The following is a 17,653-nucleotide window of genomic DNA, read 5'->3' as shown; positions in this document are numbered from 1 at the left end:
TGGACTCTTCAGATGGCGCTGAGCTCTGCCGTCGCCCACATTCAAAACAAAAGTGCCGCGGATATGAGTGGAAGACGCCTCGGCGGTGTATAATTAAAACTTCAGCTTTCCCCCACGTTTACTGTTAAATAAAGGCTTGAGAATGAAAGGTAGCAACGATAATGATTTCAATATCTTGGCAGAGCCCTTAAAATGGATCCTGCGGGAAATTAAATGGTCTCCATTCAGTGCATACCTCCTCCGTAAAGCGAGGGGGCTATATATTGAGCCATCAAACCTCACTACCGTATTAATTTGAACTTCACCAGATCACTAATATTTTCATATATATTGTATGCATTCGAAACGAATAATTAACCCTTTTAACATGTTTTAAAACGCATCGAATACTATTTCTTCGTTTTTGTGATATAATTACTGGGTCTGTGAAGAGAATATATGGATGTTGTACTTTGAATATCTTTTCAACTAAACATCTGGTCAAATTTTGGAGATGGAGGTCCTGGAACAATGTAGTGATCATGCCCCAACATCGACACCCTCCCCCAACCAATTTTTAAAAAATATATATCCTAATGCCTAATGAAACGATTTCCAATTATAGATATAGACAGGCGAGCCTGTAATGAATTTTCCGCAGACTGGCCACGATGTGACCTTTCCACTCTGCCCACTTTATTCCGCCTGCTAACCCCTAGATGGCGCTCAGTGATCAGGGAAAGGTGCCCCGCAGCCGAAATCACATACGAGATCGACGGAGGCGCCAGGTGAGTGATACACGATGATCAAACAGGCACCGTGCACATTGTTTACCTTGATACAGGTTATTTATTAACATCGCCGTAAATAGGTCGGCGGACATTGTTCCCACGTCATCTTCCACTTATGAAACTTCTTTAAAATAGTCTTTTCTGGCCATTTCAGAAGTTTTGAAAGCAGGGTGTTTTTCTAAATGGATTTCATTAACCTAGCTGCATAGTCATCGGTTACTATCCTTTAATGGATTTAAAATGAAACAATTCACGGCGGGAGTTGCATAGCACCAGAAATAAGAACACAGACAAAACCCAGTCTGCAAAGCCCTTTAGCTCGAAATGTCCCTTCTGTATCAAACTGACATGTTTCTTCGTGTGACCACAGCATTTTGATTAGACCCCCACCCCCCAGAAAGGTATTGATAATGCCATAAGGGGCTTGTGCTTAGGTGTAAAGCAAAATATGGATTTGACTATTTTACCTTCCATTAAGCGACATAAATTGAGCCCCAGGACCGACAAATTCTAACCTCAGCTCTCAGGATTTGAATTGTGATAGCTGAGAAGGTGGGGAGGGGGTATTTTGAGAAAAAGACAAGGTCGAAGTTCTTCTTTACAATCGTTCCTTGTCCTCTCCTGTAGAAAAGCCACTTCGTCAATGGATGACTTCGTGAAATAATTGAGTCGGCACTGCAAATGGAAATGCCATCAACGTTTTCCATTGGGGTGGGAGTCGCTGTATCGATTTGTTTTCAGTGGAAGGGATAATGTTCAAAAGTGGAGAGTGGGTGTGTGTAGTAGTTCAGTGGGAAAGAGACTCAAGTCAGTTCAGTGGGAAGACTACTAACCTTGTACACTGCAATGGAAGTTTGCGTGGCATGTTGTGAACACGAAGAATATTTAACACACGTATTATATGGTTTCTTTTTTTAATGCAAGTGTAGAGCCCTGATCATATTTAACAGGAAGAATATTTAACTGTGAGAAATAGGTTGGTGCAATACAAGAGGCAGGGGGGCTACGTAATGCAGTTGGAAGTGAGAATATTTAAGATTGTGAATAATGTTAAAGATGATGAGGTGATATACCACATTGCAGACTGAAAGTATAAAATACGGGAGACTTTTAACATACTGTGGAATGGGGTTAAATGACACAGTGGCGATGATAAACTAACAATTAAAAAGGGCAGTATAACAAAACAGTGTGAAGAGAGATAATGTAACGAGCGGTGAGGTAAATAAGGATCTGCATCGCTGAAGAAGATAAGGGGAAACAATGGATAAGTTGAGGTAATCTCTGTGATGACAGTTTCTTGTGAAAAAAATCTCAGGGCACAACAAAGTGGATGAACATTTTAACATTATCAAATAATATAATTATCTCGCCACACTCATCTAAAGCTAGCCAGTGAGATTGACTGCAAGTTTGATTAGAATAACAGGTACAAGAGACTTGGATAAAAATTTATTGAAACATTTCATGGGAACTTCAAAGCGAAACAAATAGTACAAGAAAACCAAGAAAATTCAATATTTTATAACACAAAATATACCTTCATTTATTTTGTTTTAACTCTCTCGGCACTTTCAAGCTGTAAGCATAAAATTTCCATTCCTTTAGACACACCAAGAACCCCAACCCTCCCCAAAAGCATCTTCATTACCTTTCCAAGCAATAGATGAGCCCGTTTATTTTATGTTACTCTAAACTGTAGAGACAGTAGCACTTTAACACTGAACCAATGGTAAAAGTTAAAAAAAAATGGCACGTCTTGGACTCGACAAAGGTTGTGTTTTAATGTAGGAAGGTAACACATTACTAGGTAAAATAGTGGTAACAATGCCGGAAATCTGATTAATAAGGAGTTGAATTGAAATGGGTATGACTGACGAATAAAGGCTTGGAGCCTTATATACAGATGTATATACAACGACAATAAATTAAAGAATAATTTCGAGTATTCGAATTTCAGTATATTTACACGTTATCAAATAATTACATAAATACTTTATAATAGTCTCCGTTTCCTTCTGTTATTGCATATATATGAAAAAGCAGATTGACATCTACAACCCAACTACCAATGGTGTCCGCATCTTTCGGCTACTTTTTCTTGCTAATCTGGGGAACTCGATAGGATCAAGGCTCTACACTTGCATTAAAAAAAGAAACCATATAATACGTGTGTGACATGCAAAGCCTTGTTGCTTTCGGCTATCACCATCCTTTCAGGGGGAACTACTCCTAGTTGACCGATCTTGTTTGGTTTCCAGTCCACTGACCAGGCGCTGGATGTTCTGAAGCTCGCTGGACGTTTCTTTTTCTGAACACTGTTTCGGAGACAGGGAGACGGATCCCGAGGAGAGAGTCGAGGACCTGCTGTTTAGCTCTGACCCCGAGTCTAAGCCCGCTGACACAGGACTGGTTGCCATGCTGTTTACTTTCGCCTCGGCTACGGTGGACATTGGTGGCACGCCGGTAGTCAGCAAGCTGCTACTGTCCAGTCCCGGCACGGGGAAAGTGTAAGGGCTATACCTTAAACGAGGCCGGACTGCACTGAGGAACGGATGGCGATGTATAGAGGACGCGACTGATGTCGGAATTCCAGCGGGCATGGACGCCGCGGCCGCAGCCGCCATGTAGGTATAAGGGTAAGGGAAAAGACTACCAAATGGTGACATCGCAAGACCCTGTCAATGCAACAAGAAAAGTCACTGTGAATATATATATATATATATATAAAATGACCAATAACACTGGTTCAGACCGCATTTTCGCGTTCACCGATAAACTCGTGTTCCACATTCGAGCATAAGCTTCATATATCAGGTATCTATTTCTTGAGTTGGTGCAAATGAACGAACAGTGCAAATGTCTAGCAACCCCGAAGAAGGGGCGCGCTTTGGAAACAGTGACGCCGCGCAGGGGTTTCAATTAAAATGAACGTCAGCTCCAACCCTATAGGTCACATGATGGTAAAATACTTCATAAACTAGGCGGGGGACTCGGGGCCCTTTGTATCTGGAGCATTTTGTATTTTTTAAGGATCATATCTTTTGGTTATTGTTCCCGAAATGCAAACTCATTTAAATTAAAGACCCGAATACAAAATGCATTTCCAAATGTGAGAGGGAGCCACGTTAGAGTCATAGAATGAGGAGGTGGTCTCTTTACCTGCGTGGCCAGGACGTGCTGTTGGAGGTGATAAGGGAGACCTGTCGCTGATCCACCAGGTAATCCCTGCTGTGACGAAGCCAGTGAGTCCATGCTGCCGATGCCGCCCGCCGAGGCCGACATGGAGGCGAGAAGGTGGCTCATACCTGCAGCCATACTTGGGAAGGCCCCACCCATAGCAAACTGGCTCGGGTGCAAGAGAAGTGGGTGTCCTGCGCTCAAAGGGGTAAAGAAGTGCTGACCGGATAAGTTGTGAGAAAAGGCAAAGTTCTGTAACTGTCCATGGTTCAGGTGTGCGATGCTATCCGTCTGCACGGTTAGGGGAGAATAAGGCTCCTTGTTCAGCACAGCGGATTCATCCCCCTTCTGATGGTCTCTGACTGGACTTTTGATCTCAGATCCCTCGCCATTAACGACCACAATGCTGGAGGAGGTGTTTGTCGGGCTCGGCTGCAAATCCCCTAAACTCTTATCCATCCTGGCGCTTTCATGTTGTCTGATTCTGCTGAGACTGTCCGAGGGGCGTTGGTGCGATTTGACCGAATTGCGCTCATTGTTTCGCTGCTCCGCGGTTGAGAATTTCTCCGACTCTGTCCCGTCTCGAATGGGGTCATCTTTTGTATCCATATCGCTTTCTTCTCCATCACTTTGCAGACCACCTGGAAATCCGAATGTACAGATAAATAATACAAAAAACCAACTCTTGTCAAACGGTGTCATTTTTCCTAGCCAGTCGGTGACCATGAGCATTTCCAAGAGTCACGGGTTGACAAATTCCAAAGTAATAAAACTGGTGCAGGGACTAGCAACTCGGGTGTGGTGGGGGAGCTGGTCATAGGACTGCTTTAATTCCGCACCTTTTTCAATAATCTTATTTTGCTAAGACCAAATGAACAGAGAAGTTGACTTCTGTTTTAAAATCCGGCAAATGTTCTGTGTTTCAAAAAATGCCTCCTTTTTCTGAACAGGCACTATTCCAGAGGTGCAATGTAAATCAGTGCGAGGTGTCCTGACTTACGGTGTGAGGTGATTAGGATCTTTAATACAAGCATGTTCCCAACATGTCCTCAAATAATGGGTGAGAAAAACACAAACTTGGTCGCGCTTTATAAAAAGAACAAACAAGTCCCTTGTGTAGCCAACAAAATAATAACCTTTTAAGTTGGCAGCCCCTGGAGTGGAAACCGCGGGAGAGGCAGACTGACCGAAGCATTTGAAAGTGGGCTGTTCGTTGGATGAATCATCCGATGTTCCGTTCTCTTTGGAGCCTTTCTGCTGTTCTTCGTAAACTCGTAGTGATTGGATTGCCAATTGTTTTCTGGATTTTTAATTAAAAGGACAACGATTTGAGTCATCAAATAACTGCTCTTATTGTTTCCAGTTTATTTCACTCTGGAAATCGAACATCTTTGAATCGTTTTGGATTGTAGAGTGGTGACTTAGTAAATGTTAATGACAATGACATATAAATATAACGCTTGCCAATTTTCTAAAAATTAAACATCTAAAATGGCACTGAGCTCCAACATCAAACTTTTAAGATGAAAGCCACGACTCCAATTCAAAATGTAATAAGCAAACTAGCAATCGGTATCGATGAAATGGATTCACCGTGTCAGACATTATGAGGCGCGCGTATTGATAAAGTGGACTTAAACTGAACTAATCTCACCTTTTCTCTCTCCGCCCATTCCCTGTGTCACGAAAGCCTTTGGCAAATGGGTTGTTGTCGATTTTTAATTGCGTTATCTAGATGTTAAATAATAACAGGTTTGATTCCTCTCCTCGTGGTCTGCGATACCAAACAGTTTTATCAAACTTTTGTTATCAAAAGTTCACAGGCTCGAAGTGTTATTCAGGAGACGCAGTAATAATTTATCGTTCAATATTTTTTGCAAAGGATAGCCCTGTACCGATATTTAATCAACAATTCGTTTTCTGTCTCTTTCTGATCAATTGTTACAATATTTTCTCCATGTTCATTCAGTGCTTATTCTTAAAGATAGGCCAACACTGAACGCAACTGCTCTGTGAGAAGTCACCATGGTAGAAAGAGTGATGCCTTGATCTGTTTTATTTTGGCACGGTGACCTGGGCTCAGCTTTCTGCTGTTTAACGCAGCGTTTTTATTTTATTAAATGTGAAGATTCTCGGAACCTATCACATATCCGCCCTCAAATATAAAAAAGGCATCTTTCATGATAATCTCGGGTGAGCAGGAACAAGATAAGCAGGTAGTTTATCAGCGAGAAGGAGTGAAACGGGTCTGGCGTCACCATCGTAACTTGCCCTCTCTTGACAACATAGTCACAGTAACTTAATTGTCACATCATTTTCATTTCAATGGGAGCAGAGAATGAAGCGAGATTGAGATCACCGACATTTTAGTAATGGGCTGGAGAAAATAATCGAAGAATACTAGAAATTGAAACCCAAAATGTCAAGAAAGCAATTTAGCTAAATTTCCCTCTATCAAGTCAACAACCTTTTCATAACTTATTCAAACCAAGTTTATATTATCTGAAATGAACCTCCCCCTCCTAATCAACAAAGCGATGGACCAAAATTACCATATTTCCATCTGTAATTTTCACATATAAAAAAAGTATGATCTCTTGGAAGTCGGATGTTGAGTCAGATAATATTACCAAAAAATTTCGACATTCCTCTAAAATCGTTTGTATGAAATAATTATACTGTAATTAATTGATCACCCTGATTGACTTGATGCTTCAACCTCAATACTATATGGTTAATCCACAATGGTAAACTTCGATGGCTTTTGATTTAAATGACTTATACTTCACAAAAGTTCAGAAATCTATTAAATGCTGCCACTTCGTGGTGCCAAATTGGTAAAAATTGCAAACATGCATTCAAAAGAGCGGCGTCCTCTGGTTTAATCCATATCACAAAATAAAGCAGAAAACCAAAGTGTCCCGCAAAATAGACAGAATATTCAACATCTTGTAAATTTAATTACCATCGTCGTCTACTATAAAAACTTCTGTTGACCAGAGTAAACTAAATAATTAGGATGGGGTGGGGGGGGGGGGAGACGTTTCGCTGTACTTTGGCCCTTTTACTTTTACATCCCTTTTACTTTTACATTCTCAGTGTAATAGACGTCTCCCATTACTGGGTAGATCCGATTCAATCTGACAAGGTGTCTTTATACACAAACTGCAAAGTTTTTTTAAACTCACCTTATCATTTTGATATGCAGTCACGGCTATGAATTCTGTTTCAGGGAAAACGTATGTCCGGAAAGTACTGTAAGGAAGTTTCAAAATGTCGTTCGCACGAACAATGTGAAATCTAGGTTGGTACTTGTGCATTGAATTCAAAATAGTCTGAAGAGAATAAATCAAACAATTTTAATTCTCTCAAAGCGAAGGCAGCTCCACACATTGTACCAGTGCTTTGGAAACTGTCAGTCTGACGCTTGGTTTGCTGCGGCTAAATTTAGCATAATATCGTTTTACACGCTGCTCATCGATAGTTTTTTTAGCAACAACAAACTGATGGCAGTCGTTTTATTTTACTAAGAAAAAACTGAATTCAGCAAAATTCAAAACCCGGCTTTCTACGAGAACAACTGACGGCGAGGTAACCTCAAAAGGAGAGTTTTCCCACCGCTCTGACTGTTAACAGATATCATACCATTTGATTTACGTAATTTTTTTTCCTGAATCTAGTGCTAGATATAGTTACAAACGTCTACATCCAATTTTATTTCTAGAAATATGTATTTGTGCACACAAATGTGAAAATGCGAATAAACTGCATTAATCCACAAACTGCGCCAATATGTAGTTTCAGGTCAGAAACAAAAAAGTTAAACAGTGATTATAAAATAAGCCTTCAAAATTTTGTCTTGCTTCGAGCAATTTTTTAAATGTCACTTTAAAATGTGTTGATTATAGAGCTGCTATTATCCTCGTTATTATTTACAGTGACTGGATTCTTGTTCCTCTTCCAGCACAGATTTGGGGGGGGGGGGGGGGGGAAATACACTTTTAAAAAAACGTTTCCTCTGCAAGGCATTGTACACGACTTCCAGATTTACCAATCTATTTACCCATCAGAGAATTGACATCATGTTTGATTCTAAAAATGAATACTTGCAATCTCTGCTACATAAAATGGCCGATTTTCGCAATACCCCAGGTTATGAAAATAATCACAAAACAACGAAAAAATACTGACAACAAAATCCACTTTTTTTCCATACCGACAGACATTTGTATGTTTTGTAATTATATATATCTTGCATCTTTACCCTGAATTTGCGAAATAAATACATTTATAATTTTAAATCACTCGACCAAACTTACTTATATTAATTCAAAATAAAATATTAAACTTACAAATCCATGTTTATCAGAAATGTTGTTTGTCAGTTTCAGCTTGTGAAAAGTGACGACTTTAGACATCCATTGCTCGCCGGTAGCTGGGCTATCAGGGTGAATGTACATTCGCTTTGGCATTTCAGGGTCCGCTTTTCCAGCTACCATCCAGCGGGAGTTGTGGAATTTGTACCTACAGTCATCTGCCGCCACAATATCCATTAACAAAATATACTTGGCCTTCTTATCCAGTCCCGTGCACCTAACTTTAAATGGCGGGAACATTCTCCTGAAACAAAAAAGTTAAATTATGTATCTTTTTAAAGCCAGCTTATTTTCATTACTGTGACCTTCTAATGCAGAAAAAAAAAACCGTTAATTTCAACGCTATTTTATGGTTAGGTCTGGACATGCAGCAGGTCATTCTTCCTGTTAAGTATGTGGGACCACTCTCAGTGGCGTGGCTTTTTCTACAAGTCTATCAGCACTGAGAGAACTATGGACGGAATATGAAATATTATATATATATACCATTGAGCAAAACCATGATTATATTAATGTCGCAGCAGCAACATTTAACTGGAGATATTTCAGCTTTATTCTCAATATGTCCAGTATAATTGATAAAGTAAAATATAATTGTGAACTCTGTCCCAAGTATAAGAATGTCTGGTACCTGAGTAAGGCCGCAGCTAACATTTATGGTTTTATAATCATCAATTGGTGTCATAAAATACTGCGCGAGTTAAAATGTTACTCTCACGGGTGTCGTGGAAACAATCTACCCTACGCTTTCCTTCAAGATAAATTGCAATTCCCCTTTTGGCATCTCCGTATTGGTTAGGGTCGTTGGCCGTGCAAGCGGTGCATGCAATTTTCGATTCAACTGCATATTCCTACTGCCTTTTCTCAGATCAGCTGAATGGATTAATAAAATGTAAAGTCCGATTCCTCAAGCGGCTTCCTGCAGACTACGTGTGACCTTTCCATCACAAGGAATTAAATTCATTACTATTTGTTGAAAATAAATATTTGGTCGTGCCACTTCCCTCTCAGTGATCTAAACAAAGATGCAGATTAAAGATCTTGCACTCTCTCGCTATACTAATCCAATAAATAAGTGACTCCAGATATCGAGAAACTAACAGCCGAGCCAAACCATGTCACCAAAATTCAGGAAGCGTTTCAAGTCCAATTGTTAGAAAAGCCCTTGTTAGATTACACGTTCAGGGAATTGGCCGTTTTTTTCTCAATTAAATCTATCTTGCGTGCTTAAAACCTCCAAGAAACATGTATTATCTTGTGCCACAATTAACCGCGAACTGAATATTAAAAAAAAGTCATGATTTGCAAACAGAAAAGCTGACATTCAACGCTTGGATGGACAAAAAGCGCTGTACCTTCCAGATTTGGTGATAACCATTTCAGTGCCACGCTTGTGAAACTGATCCCACAAATCTTTAGCTTCGAGTATAACTTTTGGGTCGTCTTCCACTTCTTCCTCGGGCTCCAGAGTCTTGAGAGGCCTCAAATGCGAGGACTGGTGGCCCATTGCCGACAGAGCGAGTCCAGCCTCAGCTGCGCCGACGAGCTGATCCACGATAGGCTTGCTCATTGCGCCCGGGAGTGTGAGAGAGGCCGCGCCGCTCGGCGGCAAGGCGAGAGCCGGGAAAAAAGGAGGTTGATGTCCCAAAGCAGCGCTCATCGCAAAGTCCGGCGCCCGGTGAGGTAAGAACGGATGATAAGCCATACTTGTCCCTGGAATGACTGGCTCTCTCATCGGTAAATTCATTCACTCCCCAGATCTCTGTCGCACGGCCACTTATAAGGACGGCATTATTCTTGGTTATATTATTTGCTTCTTTTCTTCACATTAACAGAAAGTAAGACTGGTTGGCGGTGGTGGAGCCGAGACGCATCTCCCCAAACAGTCAACTCTGATCTTTCTGTATGTGTGTGTGTGTGTGTGTATGTGAACGTGTTGCGAATAGCTGAGCCCTGTTGATTGGCTATTTGACGCTTTCGGACCAATTGTGTGGCTCCATAGGCGTGGTTTTGACAACTAAAGCCGGGGATAGATGAGTTATAAAAAGAAGGTGTCGGAAACTGTAACGTACAGCGAGCATCACTACTTCAGCCGTGTGAATATGTCAACATCATTATGGGGGGGGTGGGTGGGGGGGGGGCGGTAGAGTGGGCGACAGCCAATGGAAACATGCTGGGCCGCCTCAGGTGGCTTTGCCCAACATCGACTACCAGGAAATCGGCAAGAAATCATCTGTCTGTCCACAGGCGAGCTGGGGACTGGGCCAGACGGCCCGCTGCCCCATTCTGCCGATACGTGTTGTGTCCGAATCATCACTTCTCCCTTCTCACTAATCAGCCAGATTGGGCGATTGCCATTTGTATTCATACTGATTTTTGTGCTCGTTTGTCCTCTTTCCCCTGGTCTGCCGCAGAGAGAGAGAGAGAGAGAGAGAGATCTATCCTTTACTGCGCGTTCACAGGAACAGACAAGGCCATGTTTTAATTGTATTTATTGGTCATGATTTATACAACAACAAAAAAAGCTTTATTTAAAGAGTTGATTTAATTATCTAGACAGGGCGTTTGATGTAGCTGAAAGACACGACTCTCTGTCTCTCTCTCGGAGCTGCTGAAGAAGATTGGTAAATCGGTTAAATGCACGAAGATAGGAGCGGAACATCTAAAGTGATTAGCTCCTGTAAGATTGCATTTTGGACGCACATGTTTAAGGGCGCTTGGCGCCAGTCTGCTGACGTCGAGTTGTAACTACCGTCGCGTATCACTTTTCGTTTTTTTTCTAAACCAACATATCGCCTCCCTGATCTGTGAGACAGTGAGTACATCCTGACCAATAGCTCGATGTGGCCACTAGCAACCTCCTCGGTTGTAGCCAGCGATCTAACGGCGTTTTATTTCTTTCCCGTGCTCTCTCTCTCTCTCTCTCTCTCTCTCTGTCGTGTTCTGAGCCCTTGGCTCCTTCCATAAGTTACGGATGCCTAAAGTACAGCACTTGTCTGACCTGTGTGGAGATTTGGAAGTCGTCAAATTCTCTTCAAGGCGAGTTCCCCTCACGTTCTCGTGTGCATTTTTTTTCTTTGACATTTTGATAAAGGGAGATCCTTCTCAGATCTGTTTTGTTTTAATTTATAATCACCGTTTTAAATATCCCCAAACAGTATTTTTGCAAAAAAAAATACTGAACCCTTTTGGATATAACTATTCTATAATATTGTGTTGCAAATGTCTCAGTTGCAGTAATAAATATTTATGAAATATGCGTTATAATGTAACATTTTAAAACGTTTGCACTAACTTCCGCTAATTATGACTGACCTCCCAGGCTAAGCACCCCAGAGACTCGTATTATGAAGCGTTAGAGTGGACTAATCTAGGATCAAAAGCAGGAAGGTGCGAACTCTCTTTGTCTCTCCTCGCCCGACTCATTCACCCTCCTGTGTGTGATAAATCTGCACTGGCGCCAACTACGTATAGGATGATTAATTTGCAAGCAAACAAAGGGAATTGATGGCTAGCCATCTTAGTTAAACATTCGCCAATACCGCAAGCTACTTGTTAGCCGTCAGAGCTTTAAACCTAGTAAGTGCACTGATGTGAAAATTAAAATGGTTTTGAAAACATTCACGCCAGCACCGAATCGCTCTGAAGTGGCTGTGCAAACAGACACCTCACTTCATTAACTATACGCAGACAGAGGTATAGCTCGAAATGATACAGAGGTTTGTTGATTACTGTTTATCTGTGAAAGCGGTCACGTTTACATTGGCAAGTTTCCTGTAAATATTGCTGGTATGTGTGGGGTCCTTCTAATGCCGATTACATGCTTATTATTCCTTCCGAAACTTTTCAGCCCATTCGCAGTTTAACCGAAAGTGTTACTAAATAAGTTCACACAGTGTTACATTTGTAATTCTGATGACGCCAGATGTAATGAATAACCGCAATTGCAATCCTCTCGATCCATGCAGGTGTTAAAATTCAGTATGGAGGTAATTCAAATATATTTAGAAAAAAAACAAGCTACTTCACACAAGTAAAATAACTTGGTTTAAGCGCCCGCGTAATTATTGCAAAGTTCATATTCAAGCGACGAGCCAGCTATTGTAATTAATCAACATGCCTATGCGCACACGGGAAGTCCTGGAAATCCTGATGCAAGGCAGCATAAAGATATGATCAGTCCATTTGTTTATGTTACATTGGAACAACAGTCAGTAATCATTTATTGTAAATATTCTCTCCCTTTGAAATAACTACATTTTAACCATGTACTTTATGTTCTGTTTTTAACTAAAATCAATAGATGCAACTCTCACAGAGCATTTTCAATCGGCGCCTTTTCCACATTGGATCACACTGGCAGCTTGCTTGCAACTCGGTTTTGGCCTTCATCTTTGAACATATTGATTGTTGCCGACTCCCAGTACTATCTCACTTTCTGCCTGCTCCCCGTTCATCTCGTGGTCTTTTTCATATTCACTGCCTCTGACATCCACTGCACCTTTCTCCTCAATTCATTGCTAAAGTGATCACATCTCTTCGGCGAGAGCTCCTGCTAATCGTTTAATTTATGTCGTTTTCCGATCACTTAATATACCGCAAAGGCTTCCTGATTCTTTCCAGCGTTGTAAATATATCATTTCTTATGAAAAAGTTCATGAACTCGATTTTCCAAGTTCTTAAAGTGGAATTTTGCTGGAGGTCATCACAAAACAACCCCAAAATAATCAAACCGAGCTCGCGGTTCTCTTGACAGACACTTCATTTATCGATCGACTAATTCGTGTCAGAGCACGCACGAATGTTGTAGCTATCGTCAAAAGTTGTCTCGTTCCAGCCGGTATTATTTGTGGGCTATAGACCGACCTTGGCGCCAGCTGGTTTAAGCCTTTCACAGACTGCCGCACGTTACGTGTGATCGTCCGTTTGTCAATTTTCATTTAGGACCAGGTTTCTGGCAAAATAGCTGAGTAGCCTTTGGATAATGACCAACGTCCTTTTATTTATAAGCATAACAGTCCTAATTACATTTTAAACCAAATAATGATTTGGACGTTGTGAAGAGATGTCAGTCGAAAATATTTTTTTCTTGAAATTAAACTAATTGGACTTTCCGTGAGTAACTTATAATAGGTAACTAACTACTGTATCAATGCTTTCTTTGTGTGCTTTTTGCTATAGAAACGCTGGGCAAAGCGCTGATACATTAAGGGCTGCCGGCAACATTATTGCTGATGCGTTTCTCGCAGATCGAGTATGACAAGACCTACCACATTAAACGGCAAGGTGACTTTTTTAAAATCTATTTTTTTTTCCATCAAATTGTATTTTATAGTTGCACCAATCAGTTTGTGTTGAAATTTTTAGATTGATTTTTGAAGGTAAGTTGTGACAGAACTCACACATTTATCGTGAACTTATAACGTAATCCTTTGCGTTTTTTTAATGCTACGGAGATAATTAAACAAATCTACACAGTTACTATGTATTTCCCCATAATTGGCACTTGCATGAGGGGTACCTATAGCCTTGTAGGTATTTGGTCTTTTAGAATTGAGATCAATTATATGTGATTGTTTTTAATTAAGCAAACTTTAACCAGATGTTTTACAGGTTTTATGAATCAATAGATGCGTTTATTTCGGGTGTCCAGAGCCGTATTTTAGCAAACTGGTATAATAAGTGCAGGAAGAGTGATTGATGCTTGCTGCAGTTCTCTCACCAATAATGCTTCTTTGCGAACATAACGCGTTGTGGACCGCATTTGCGGTTTTGTTTTCCGATAAGAAAACTTTTCAATTGCACATTACTCTGTTCGAGTTTGCCCTCTGATTTCTATTCTACCAGGCCCTGTAAATATCAGCGTCTTCACTCACACTTGCAATGGTTTTCTGCAGCTTCTGTCAAACGCTTTGGCAATTAAACGTTACAAACGTTGAAATAAGAATCTCCTTCTGTCTATTGCATGTCTGGAAATGTAAGCAACTGATCCACTCGAGTTTGAGAGAGAGAGAGAAATAAAACAAGCAGCCCTGTAGCCAATGGACCCTGTTCTTTGAGAAAAGAAGTCCAACTCTATTTTATTTCCGGAGTAAGTAAGCTCAAGTACTCATATCATTTATTGGCATAACTTAATCATTGTATGATATTGAAGCGTGACCATGCAAATGATAAAATAGAAAATATGGTGACTAAATCAAACACCTCCCCCCCATGAAGAATTAATCACAACACATGTAGCCTGAGAAATTCTCTTTACCTTGAAATATTAAGAACAATATTCAAGATAAGATGTTGAGCCCTACTTATCTTCTAAGTGTTTGAATCTGCCAATAATTTTCTTATACAAAGAGAATGCAAGCTTTATTAAATAAATAACCATTGGCCCATTTCCAGTGTTAATGTCATCCTTCAAGAAATTAAATCCATCTTAATTTCCACCATATAAAGTAAACACCACATCATCTTGAAAACGTTTGTCATCCTTGTGTTGAGCAATGATATTCTGACATTTCTGGGCATCTCTAAACACTGAGAAACTTAAAATGGGACCAATTATATGTATCACTCAAATGCTTGCTCTAGACTGATAGCATTGTTAACTGTTTTGACATCTGTAGTAAAACTGCTCACTACTGGTATTCCCCTTAGAAGTATTTGCTGCATAAAGAAAGACATTTATTTCTCAAAAACATACCTTATTCACAATAAAGTCTTTACCAAAAAAAAAGCTTTTTCAAATCCATATATTTCTTCAATGTATATATTTTCTAATTACCCTAATAATGCCCCTGTGGCATCTTGTCATTACTACCCCTCTATTGTTTGAGAGGTTTTCCTCAGTCTTAGCCTTCTTAATGCTCGGTAATGGAAGGACGCACTTGACCAGTTATTTTCAAACATTTTTTTTGCTGTTGGTCCCCTTATAACTCTGCTCAAAGTTGATGGGCCCACTTCCCTTTCAAACACTTCTCTGTTTGCTTACTGATTACATTAAAAAAAATGTGCTATGACCTCCCCCCACCCCCCCCCCCCCCCAAGGGTCATACAGTCCACATTGAAAATGGCTGTTCTTAACTGTGGTCTTTCCCCACAGCACCTGCACTTACTCCTTCAGCCTGGAATGAGCCCATCGGCAGCATTTCCTCACCAATATCTTGGTGCACTGAAACACCAACAAATTTTGGGCAGACCAAAGCAGATATTTTGCTGATCTTCCAGTAGTTATGGATGTCTTTCATTGCATGCATCCCCAGGAGCATCCCATAATTCAGAGTCCTCTCACTGCTGCTGGGGTTGAACCGTGACAAGGACCCTTGCATCCTTCTCCACACTCTCTGAACAAAAACAAATGAAACCACAGATTTACTTTGGCCTCATAGAGAAAGCAGTATTCTAAATATATTTGGGTGTATGACATAATGTAGCAACAGTGAAAGTTTATCTTTCTGTCTTAACTCTCTCTCTCTCTCTCTCTCTCTCTCTCTCTCTCTGTTTATTTGCAATGCTGTTATATTGTCAACTCCTTTATATGCTCTCTGCTGTCCAAATACATGAGGGAATAAACTAGTGCCAACACTGTTATATCACTTGGTATTGTTGTAAATGTTACTGATTGGTTTAGCTGAGGCAGAATTAACTTATGATAAATCAATGGTGAAGACAATAAACAAAAGAAAGTTAAGATATATTTCAGGAAAGGATCTTTGTCACTTCCCTATGTAATTCTCTGTACATCACCAATTAGCAGTAATTCTTGCAATTGTGACATAGCCAATGTCCATGAATAAGCAGTGTATGTCAAACAATTGATTTCAAGGTGAAAAAATAAATATACCCAATTAATCAATTAATTTGGGACAGTTTATTAAAATGAGATAGAATAAACATAGACTTGTTTTGTCTAGATGAATTGAAGACAATGGAATAATTAAATGAGATATAATTTTGCTGTCTGTGTTTTATTTCCCATTTTTAATATTTTTTGCCAAAGTGAATTTTAATGAGCAAATGAACCTATTCATTTCCAAACTGAATATTTTAATATTTAAACATGAATTTTGTTATGGAATGATAGCCCTTTTAAATAATACGAGAGAGAAGTAACATAATTTTTCAGAAGTCCACAAATTCCATGTTTGGATGCATTTTCTTATTCAGGGCTTAATAAGTGGTTTAATGTTAAGAATATAAAATGTGATCAAACTCTGAGACAGGTTGAAATATCTAGCATAGATAAACCTATATGGAGTATTTCATGTGGATTTTAATTGGTTGTGACCAGAGAGGATATATCTAGCTGTGTCTTAAGTTTAGTTGTTTGGGTAACTTATATGTTTTCCCATTCCCCTGATGAGGATGCTGTTCGGTTTGGGTCTATAAGTTCATTTATTTCAACATTACCATCAGACCATGTAGAAAATTAAAAGAAATTGAAGAAACTCAGCAAATAGTAAAGCTGGCTATTTTGACACCATGACTTTGTTTATGTCATAAGCGCTGACGTTGGAGATATATAGCAGTTCTTATAAGGACCATGAGTAGAGTCCATCATAATATTATCAGTTAACTGACTTAAATATTGTAAATCATTTGCCAAAAATTAAAATGAAATATGCTGTTAACATGATTTGAGTCCATGCTTCCAACCTCATATCTTAAGAAAGGCGGAACAAAAATAAGGTGAAAAAAAATTGTGTTGAAAACAGGCAATTATGATATAAACGTGAGGCCATCCTTTAGGTGAAGGATGGCCTCACGCTTACAAAGTAAGCTGCAGGGGCGCTTCAAGCATGTGAAAGGAATGCCTTGAGTGACCATTAACTATTAATTCCTCATCGCGTGCTGAATATCTTAAACCAACATTAAAGCAGTGCGAACTTAAACAGCAAAAGCATTTCTATTAATGCCTAATAATGGAATGTAGAATGCATTGGGGGCGAGCGAGTGGGAGGGGGCGAGAATGGGTGATCCAACTTCTATCAAAGATACTGTACATAACTTTGAGAAATCAAGAAAAATAAACATACGCGGCCTGTCGAGGACTGACAGATTCACACCACAAAACAGGTTTGGAAGAGATACCAGTTTTTACTTTGCTGCACTTTCCAACACTGCCCATCTCTATCTTTCTTTGCGCAAATTATCTAAAACAACCAGGCCTGTGCGTGCTGCATTGTTTGCAGCAGGGCGTGTTGTTAGAATCTATTAAACACAGATGACCTCGTGTTTTTAAAGCATACGGAAAAGATTTACAATTCACATAATTGCAATGCACTTATTTCCATCATCACTCCGCAGGTGTAAATATGGGTCGTTTAGATGTGT

The 17,653-nt window shown here is 39.9% G+C and overlaps 1 protein-coding gene and 1 long non-coding RNA gene across 5 annotated transcripts in view; one reads left to right on the top strand and one right to left on the bottom strand.

Moving 5' to 3' along the window:
- Window positions 1–2,207: 2,207 nt before the first annotated feature.
- Window positions 2,208–10,266, bottom strand: LOC138761284 (T-box transcription factor TBX3-like). 3 transcript variants are annotated; one of them, XM_069933158.1, is made up of 7 exons: window positions 9,682–10,265; window positions 8,303–8,570; window positions 7,139–7,285; window positions 5,605–5,681; window positions 5,087–5,250; window positions 3,933–4,591; window positions 2,208–3,448 (listed from the first exon to the last, which is right to left on the bottom strand). In XM_069933158.1, exons 1-7 carry the CDS (start codon window positions 10,071–10,073, stop codon window positions 2,987–2,989), a joined length of 2,169 nt encoding a protein of 722 aa, XP_069789259.1. In that variant the 5' UTR covers window positions 10,074–10,265; the 3' UTR covers window positions 2,208–2,986. The 3 variants fall into 3 exon arrangements, with proteins under 3 accessions (XP_069789259.1, XP_069789260.1, XP_069789261.1); XM_069933159.1 differs by having other exon boundaries at window positions 5,138–5,250; window positions 9,682–10,264; XM_069933160.1 differs by lacking the exon at window positions 7,139–7,285 and having other exon boundaries at window positions 9,682–10,266.
- Window positions 10,267–10,746: 480 nt separating this feature from the next.
- The window catches only part of LOC138759997 (uncharacterized), a 34,053-nt gene continuing 27,146 nt past the window's right edge, over window positions 10,747–17,653 (top strand). Inside the window, exons 1-4 of one of the 2 annotated variants that reach the window (XR_011355314.1) lie at window positions 10,747–11,006; window positions 13,508–13,612; window positions 14,309–14,417; window positions 15,423–16,171. This is a non-coding gene — a long non-coding RNA (uncharacterized lncRNA). Of the gene's footprint in view, window positions 11,007–13,507; window positions 13,613–14,308; window positions 14,418–15,422; window positions 16,172–17,653 lie in introns of those variants that run through there. The other variant, XR_011355315.1, reaches the window with a different exon arrangement.

Source organism: Narcine bancroftii, chromosome 4 (assembly GCF_036971445.1).
Source record: "Narcine bancroftii isolate sNarBan1 chromosome 4, sNarBan1.hap1, whole genome shotgun sequence".
Lineage (NCBI taxonomy): Eukaryota > Metazoa > Chordata > Chondrichthyes > Torpediniformes > Narcinidae > Narcine > Narcine bancroftii.
Note: the sequence above shows the minus strand (reverse complement) of the source record. Positions and strands in the feature narration are given on the sequence as shown.

Coding starts and splice junctions, on each gene's coding strand:
- LOC138761284 (XM_069933158.1), bottom strand. CDS start 10,073: ATGAATTTACCGATGAGAGAGCCAGTCATTCCAGGGACAAGTATGGCT. Junction 8,571..9,681: donor GTTATCACCAAATCTGGAAG/GTACAGCGCTTT, acceptor TTTTTGTTTCAG/GAGAATGTTCCCGCCATTTA. Junction 5,251..5,604: donor AATGGGCGGAGAGAGAAAAG/GTGAGATTAGTT, acceptor TTAAAAATCCAG/AAAACAATTGGCAATCCAAT.